This window comes from Carlito syrichta, unplaced genomic scaffold, assembly GCF_000164805.1.
Source record: "Carlito syrichta isolate Samal-C Ts95f unplaced genomic scaffold, Tarsius_syrichta-2.0.1 Scaffold308847, whole genome shotgun sequence".
NCBI classification, from domain to species: Eukaryota; Metazoa; Chordata; class Mammalia; order Primates; family Tarsiidae; genus Carlito; species Carlito syrichta.
In genome coordinates, this window is record NW_007252943.1 from 405,208 (window position 1) to 413,262 (window position 8,055).

General features: G+C 49.9%; 1 protein-coding gene across 1 annotated transcript in view; it reads right to left on the bottom strand.

The window, feature by feature from the left end:
• Positions 1 to 284, bottom strand: part of GNMT (glycine N-methyltransferase) — a 2,769-nt gene extending 2,485 nt beyond the window's left edge. Inside the window, 1 exon segment of the mRNA XM_008066141.2 lies at positions 1 to 284. This exon segment is cut by the window's left edge and continues 24 nt beyond it. Coding sequence (XP_008064332.1) covers positions 1 to 162 — 162 coding nt within the window. The 5' untranslated portion in view covers positions 163 to 284.
• Between the last annotated feature and the right edge of the window lie 7,771 nt (positions 285 to 8,055).

Sequence of the window (8,055 nt, forward strand, 5' to 3'; positions counted from 1 at the left end):
GCGCAGCAGCCCCAGCAGCCACGCCTTGTACTCCGCGGTGCGGCTGCGGGTGTCGCCGATGTACAGCTGCCACACGCGCGCCGCCTCCCCGTCCGCGTACTGGTCCGGGAGCCCCTCGGCTGCCACCCCCAGCGAGCGGGTCCGGTACACGCTGTCCACCATCCTGCGCCGCGCGTGGCCAGCCTCCGCCCGCTCCGCATTTATAGCGCGGGCGCTGCCCGCAGCCGGGCGGCCCCACCTGGCCAATGGCAGGTGAGCGCGGGGACACGCCCCTGCTGGGCTCGGGGCCGCGGGGAGGGCGCTGCCTCGCGATCCCGCACGGCGCCCGCTCCGCCAGCCTGAGAACCCAGCCCGCTGTGCAAGCCCACAGCGGGAGAGGACCCTCTGGCCCTCCAGCCCTCTGCCCACTTGGCCTGGGTCTCCAGGAGGACGCAGGAGGGCCAGGAGAGGGGAGAGCGGTGAGATTGCCCACTCCACCTCCACTCCATCTGGAAAAACGGTAAAATCAACAGAGAACGTGAAGTCAGACAGTGGAATTAAACCCCCACATTTTAATAAAACAAAGAACATTATTTTAAAAAGAAATCCACAGAGAAAGCCAGGAGCGGTGGGTCACACCTGTAATCCCAGCACTTTGGGAGGCAGAGACTGGAGAATTGCCTGAGCCCACGGGTTCCAGAACAGCATGGGCAAGTTGGCAAGACCTCGTCTCTACAGAATATCAACAACAACAAAAAAATTAGCCGGGTGTGGTGACGCATGCCTGTAGTTCCAGCTACTTGAAAGGCTGAAGTGAAAGGATCACCTGAGCCCAGCAGGTCGAGGCTGCCGTGGTGGCGGTGAGCATGCCACTGCACTCCAGCCTAGGCAAGAGTGAGACTCTGACTCAAAAAAAAAAAAAAAAAAAAAAAAAATCTATCGAGAGCTGAGTGCCCAGGCAGGCAGGACTGCCCCATCCCCAGTGAAGGAATGCCCTGGCATATCTAAAGGAATGGCCCCTTGAAGGGGTCTAAAGGGGTCTTGTCAGTCAGGGAAGGTGGAGCATGGGGAGTCTCTGGAGATGACGCTGTTCTGTCCATCCAAGCCCAGGGGCTGAACCCTGGCTTGAGGAGTTATCCACAGCCACTGGAAGCAGGTGTGCTTCATCAGGCTTTTCTCTGAGCCCCCTAAGACCGAGCCTGGTCCTTCCTTTCAATTCCTGGCCCACTGAGCACTTTTTTTTTGAAATCAGTTTCATTCTGTCCCCTAGGCTGGAGTACAGTGGCATGCTCATGGCCACTGTAGCCTCAACCTGTTGGGCTCAGGTGATCCTTTCACTTCAGCCTTCCAAGTAGCTGGAACTACAGGCGTGCGCCACCACACCTGGCTAATATTTGGATTAATTGTCCAGGCGAGTCTCAAAGCCCTGGGCTCAGGCAATCCTCTTGCCTCTGCCTCCCAAAGTGTTGGGATTACAGGCGTGAGCCACCGTGCCTGGCTCACTGAGAACTCTTCTAAGTGCTTTCCACGAAAGTGCCCACAGGGATAAAAGTCCAGGATCGAGAATGGAGGTACCTGGTGCCCTTGCTATTAATATGGCTTATGGTCATTTTCTAAATGGTTGTTTGGTTAGTGCACATCAATGCTTCCTCCCCAGAGGAAAAGTTTCCCCAGATTTCTCTCCCAAGGACAAGACCCTGGACTGAGGTAGATTCCGGTAGATGCCACCCAGCGAAGGAGATCAGCCTTCCTGCCTCTTTGTTCTTCTGGCTTCAGAAACAGTGAGTTACGGAATTTAGAACAAAGTAGCCTCCCTTCCTTTAACCTTTTTTTTTTGAGTTGGAGTCTCTGTCACCCAGGCTGTAGTGCAGTGGCACGATCCTGGCCACCACAGCCTCGACCTGCTGGGCTCCAGTAATCCTTCCACCTCAGCCTTCCAAGTAGCCGGAACTACAGGTGCACGCTACCACACCTGGCTAATTTTTTATTTATTGTAGAGACGAGGTCTCACCATGTTATCCAGGCTGGTCTCAAACCCACGAGCTCAGGCAATCCTCTCACCTCGGCCTCCCAAAGTGCTGGAATTATAGGCTTGAGCCACCACACCCAGCCCCCCTAACCTTTTTATTGTCTATAGAATCTTGGAGCTGGAAGAACCCCCAAAATTGTGTAATCATTTTTAACCTCTTATTATTATTATTATTATTTTTGAGTCAGAGTCTCACTCTGTCGCCCAGACTGGAGTGCAGTGGCCGCTCCTGGCCATGGCAACCTCGACCTGCTGGGCTCCGGCGATCCTTCTGCCTCAGCCTTCCAAGTAGCTGAAACTACAGCCGCGCGCTACCACGCCCGGCTAATTTTTTTGATTTATTGTAGAGATACGGTCTTATCAAGTTGCCCATGCTATTCTCAAACCAGTGGGCTCAGGCAATTCCCTCACCTTGGCCTCCCAAAGTGCTGGGGATTACAGGCTTGAGCCACCACGCCCAGCCAAAAATGCATTTTCATACCCAGAGAAAGAACTAATTTATTGGAGAGACCTCAAACTTTAAAGAGCCAATCCTAGCTGGGCTTAATGGCTCAGCCTGTAATCCCGCGCTTTGGGAGGATAAGGTGAGTGAATTGCCTGAGCCCGTGGGTTCGAGACCCGCCTGGGCAACTTGCTGAGACCTCATCTCTACAGTAAATAAAAAAAAATCAGCCGGGTGTGGTAGCGTGCGCCTGTGGTTCCAGCTACTTAGAAGGCTGAAGCAGAAGGATCACCGGAGTCCAGCAGGTCGAGGCTACAGTGACCGGGAGCGGCCACTGCACTCCAGTCTGGGTGACAGAGTGAGACTCCAACTCAAAAAAAAAATAGAGCCAACCCTAGGCCAGGGTTTTCATTCATATATATGAGTGAAAAAAGAATGATGTTAAATCATCTTGGAATAATTACCAAGATGATTGGGGAATAATCTGTCACTGTCTACAAATGGATTGGCTGTATGTAAAATATTTTAAAAGTTAAGTGGCTTAGGGTTTGGTATTTACCCCCCCCCCATTATTATTACTTTCTTTTCCATTTGCTTTGCCTGGGAAAGAAGTGCTGAAGAAGATAGGAGGGTCACTCAATTAATTTAATTTTTGGAGTTAGGGTCTCATTCTGTTGCCCAGGCTGGAGTGCAATGGCACTCATGGTGAGCCTTGGCCTCGTGGGCTCAGGCAATCCTGCCTCAGCTTCCTGAATAGCTGGGACTACAGGTGTGTGCCACCACACTCAGCCTTTTTTAGACAGTGACAAAATCCAAGATGATTTAACATCATTCTTTTTTCACTCATATATATGAATGAAAACCCTGGCCTAGGGTTGGCTCTATTTTTTTTTTTTTTTTTTTTGAGTTGGAGTCTCACTCTGTCACCCAGACTGGAGTGCAGTGGCCGCTCCTGGTCACTGCAGCCTCGACCTGCTGGGTTCCGGTGATCCTTCCGCCTCAGCCTTCTAAGTACCTGGAACCACAGGAGCATGCTACCATGCCTTGCCATGTTGCTTAGGTTTTTCTGAAACTCCTGGGCCCAAGTAGTCCTCCTACTTCAGCCTCCCAAAGTGTTGGGATTATAGGAGTGAACCACTGCTCCTGGGTAACTCTTAACTCTCTTTGAATGCGCCTCAGGTGAACTCAGGATTTTATTTGTTGTTGTTTTTTGAGTCGGGGTCTCAGTCTGTTGCCCAGGTTGAAGTACAGTGACTCAATTACTACTCACCACAGCCTCAACCTCCTGAGTTCAGATGATCCTTACCAAATAGAGAAACTACAGGTGCATGCCACCATACCCAGGTAATTATTTAATTTTTTGGTAGAGGTGAGGTCTCACTATGTTGCCTAGGCTGGTTTCAAACCCTTGGGCTCAAGTGATTCTCTCACCTCGGCCTCCCAAAGTGCTAGGATTACAGGCGTGAGCCTCTGTGCCCGGCCTGAACCCAGGATTTTCTAAAGGCTCAAAAAGCACTGAAAAATGTCACCTTTATAATGACCAGTATTATCACATCAACAGATTGTGAGGTGTACTAGATGCTTTTGGGTCTCAATATTTAAAGGCAAGTATTCCTATGGTTGGGTCTTTTTCCTTTCCTCTGATATTCATATAAATAATAGTGAAGCTGGGAGAATCTGAGCATTGATTTGTATATTTAGACATCTCTGCCCATCCTTCCATTTGGAAATTGCCACTCAAAGACAGAACTTAGGAATCCTTTGATAAAAACTAGCTCCAAAAAAAGTATTAGGGATGGGCCTGGTAGCTCAGCCTGTAATTCCAGCACTTTGGGAGGCCGAGCCAAGTGGACTGCCTGAGCCCGCAGGTTTGAGACCAGCCTGGACAACTTGGCGAGACCTCATCTCTATAAGAGATAAAAAATTAGCCAGGTGTGGTAGCACATGCCTGTAGTTCCGGCTACTTGGTAGGCTAAGGTGGAAGGATCTCTGGAGCCCAGCAGGTTGACACTGGAGTGGCTGTGAGTGTGCCATGGCACCCCAGCCTGGGCGACAGAGTGAGACTCCAACTCAAAAAAAAAAAACGTATTAGTATTTAGAGGCTGAAGGTTACATGCTCCATACTGATAAGAAAATTGATGTTGATGTTTTTAACTTAAATATTGATATTAGCCAGGCTTTGGGTGTGTACTTGTAGTCCTAGCTACCGGGGAGGCTGAGGCGGAAGGCCTGCTTGAGCCTAGGAGATGGAGGCTGTGGTGAGTTGATTGTGCTACTGCACTCCAGCTTGGGTAACAGAGTGAGACCCTAACTCAAGCAAACAAATAAAATATTGAAGCTTAAGATTTTTGAAGCCGGGCTCGGGGGCTCAGCCTGTAATCCCGCGTCTTTGGGAGGCTGAGGTGAGTGGATTGCCTGAGCCTGCGGGTTCAAGACCCACCTGGGCAGCGAGACCTCATCTCTACAATAAATCAAAAAATCAGCCGGGCGTGGTAGCGCCTGCCTGTAATCCCGGCTACTTGGAAGGCTGAGGCAGAAGGATCGCTGGAGCCCCGCAGGAGAGGCTGCGGTGGCCAGGAGTGGCCACTGCACTCCAGTCTGGGTGACAGAGTGAGACTCCAACTCAAAAAAAAAGATTTTTGAGAAGCCGTGTGTCATGGATCTCATCTGTAATCCCAGCACTTTGGGAGGTGGAGGCAAGAGAATTGCCTGAGTCCAGAGGTTTGAGACCAGCCCGGGCAACTTGGCAAGATCTCGTCTCTACAGTAAATCAAAAACTGAGCCAGGTGTGGTGGGGCGCGCCTGAAGTTCCAGCAACTTGGAAGGCTGAGGCAGAAGGATCACCTGAGCCCAGCAGGTCGAGGCTGTGGTGGGCAGGCGTGTGCCACTGCATTCCAGCCTGGGTGACAGAGTGACTCCAACTCAAAAAAAAAAAAAAAAATTTTTGAGAAACATAAATTTTACCCACAGAACCATAATAGGATATTTATTTATTCATTTTAAAATACAGAAACGGTGTCTCACTATGTTGCCCAGGCTGGACTTCAATTCCTGGGCTCAAGCAATCCTCTCCTCTCAGCCTCCCAAAGTGCCAGGATAACAGGTGTGAGCCATGTTGCCTAGTCGAGAACCACATGATTAAAAAATATATACATGGTACTTGCTTTGGCAGCACATATACAAAAACTGGAGCAATAGATTGTACAAGGATGACATGCAAATTTCTGAAGCATTCCATAAAATAAGATAATATGAATGCTGGTTGTAAATTTGGGTTTAAAAAATTATAGGTTGTGCTGGGCTCGGTGGCTCAGCCTGTAATCCCGCACCTTGGGAGGCTGAGGTGAGTGGATTACCTGAGCTCACGGGTTCGAGACCCACCTGGGCAACTTGGTGAGACCTCATCTCTACAATAAATCAAAAATTAGCCGGGCGTAGTAGCGCGCGCCTGTAGTTCCAGCTACTTGGAAGGATCACCAAAAACACACTAAAAACACACACACACACACAAAGTATAGGTTGTGAGTAGTTTCTAAATGTACATACTTTCCTTTTTTTTTTTTGAGTTGGAGTCTCACTCTGTCACCCAGACTGGAGTGCAGTGGCCGCTCCCGGCCACCGCAGCCTCGACCTGCTGGGCTCCGGCAATCCTTCCGCCTCAGCCTTCCGAGTAGCCGGAATTACAGGTGTGCGTTACCATGCCCGGCTAATTTTTTTTTATTTATTGTAGAGATGAGGTCTCGCCTGCCCAGGCAGGTCTTGAACCCGTGGGCTCAGGCAATCCACTCATCTCAGCCTCCCAAAGGCGCGGGATTACAGGCTGAGCCACCGAGCCCAGCTTAATTTTTTATTTATTGTAGAAATGAGGTCTCGCCTAGTTGCCCAGGCGGGTCTCAAACCTGCGGGCTCAGGCAATCCATTCACCTCAGCCTCCAAAAGGCGCGGGATTACAGGCTGAGCCACCAAGCCTGGCTCATACTTTCCATTTCAAAAAGAAGATTTTTGTTGCTAAGTTAGTAAGTATTTGCTTCCTTTCTCATTTAGAGGCATTTTTTAAAATGTCAAGATTACAGTGCACATGAAATTTCATGGACTCTTTCATCTTTCTTCCCCTTCTTTCTCTTCCTTTTTTGCGTTGGAGTCTCATAACATCGCCCAGGCTGGAGTACAGTGGCACGTTCACGGCCCCTGCAACCTTGACCTGCTGGGCTCAGGTGACCCTTCTACCTCAGCTTTCCAAGCAGTTGGAACTGCAGGCGCGCACCATCAGTCCTGGCTAATTTTAAAAAAAATTTTAGAGACAAAGTCTCTCTATGTTGCTCAGGCTGGGCTCAAACCTCAGGGCTCAAGCAATTCTCTCAGTTTCCCAAAGTGTTGGAATTGCTCCTGTCCTTCTCTTCCTTCTTTCTTTTTCCTTTCTCTCTTCTTTTTCTTTCTTCTCTCTTCTCTCTCTTTCCCTCTCCCTCTCCCTCTCTCTAACTACCAAAAGCTTATTTCCCTTCCTTGACCATAAATCGCTTGGCCTTAAGCAATGTTTTAATGGCTATACCGAGTGGATGTGCTGCAACTTGTTTAATCAATCCTCAGGTTCTAACATTTAAAATGCTTCCAGGATTGGGTGCAGCGGCTCATTCCTGTAATCCCAACACTTTGGAAGGCCGAGTCAGGAGGACTGCTTGAGCCCAGGAGTTTGAGACTGGCCTGGGCAACATAGCAAGATCTCGTCTTGGACCGGGCATGGTGGCTCACGCCTATGATCCCGGCACTTTGGGAGGTTGAGGTGAGAGGATTGCCTGAGCCCAGGAGTTCGAGACCTGCCTGGGCAATTTGGCAAGACCTCGTCTCTACAATAAATAAAAAAATTAGCCAGGCATGGTGGCACATGTCTGTGGTCCCAGCTACTTGGAAGGCTGAGGTGAAAGGATTACCAGAGCCCAGTGGGTCAAGGCTATGGTGGCCATGAGCATGCAACTGCACTCCAGCCTGGGCTCTGACTCAAAAAAAAACCCCAAACAACTCATCTCTACAAAAAAAAAAATTAAAAATTATCCAAGTGTGGTGGCATCCGCCTCCAGCTACTCAGGAATCTGAGGTGGAAGGATCTCCTGAGCCCAGGAGTTCGAGGCTGTGGTGAGGGTGATCGTGCCACTATACTCCAACCTGGGCAACAGAGTGACACCCCAACTCAAAAACAAATTTAAAAAAAATTTTTTTTTTTTTTGAGTTTGAGTCTCACTCTGTCACCCAGGCAGGAGTGCCATGGCACTCTCACGGCCACCCCAGAGTCGACCTGCTGGGCTTTAGTGATCCTCCTGCCTCAGCCTTCCAAATAGCCAGAACTACAGGCATGTGCTACCATGCCTGGCTATATATATATATTTTTTTTTTTTTTTGAGTTGGAGTCTCACTCTGTTGCCCAGACTGGAGTGCAGTGGCAGGCTCCCGGCCACCACAACCTCGACCTGCTGGCTCCGCGATCCTTCCGCCTCAGCCTTCCAAGTAGCCAGAATTACAGGCATGCGCTACCACGACCGGCTGATTTTTTGATTTATTGTAGAGATGAGGTCTCGCTGCCCAGGCGGGTCTCAAACCCACGGGCTCAGGC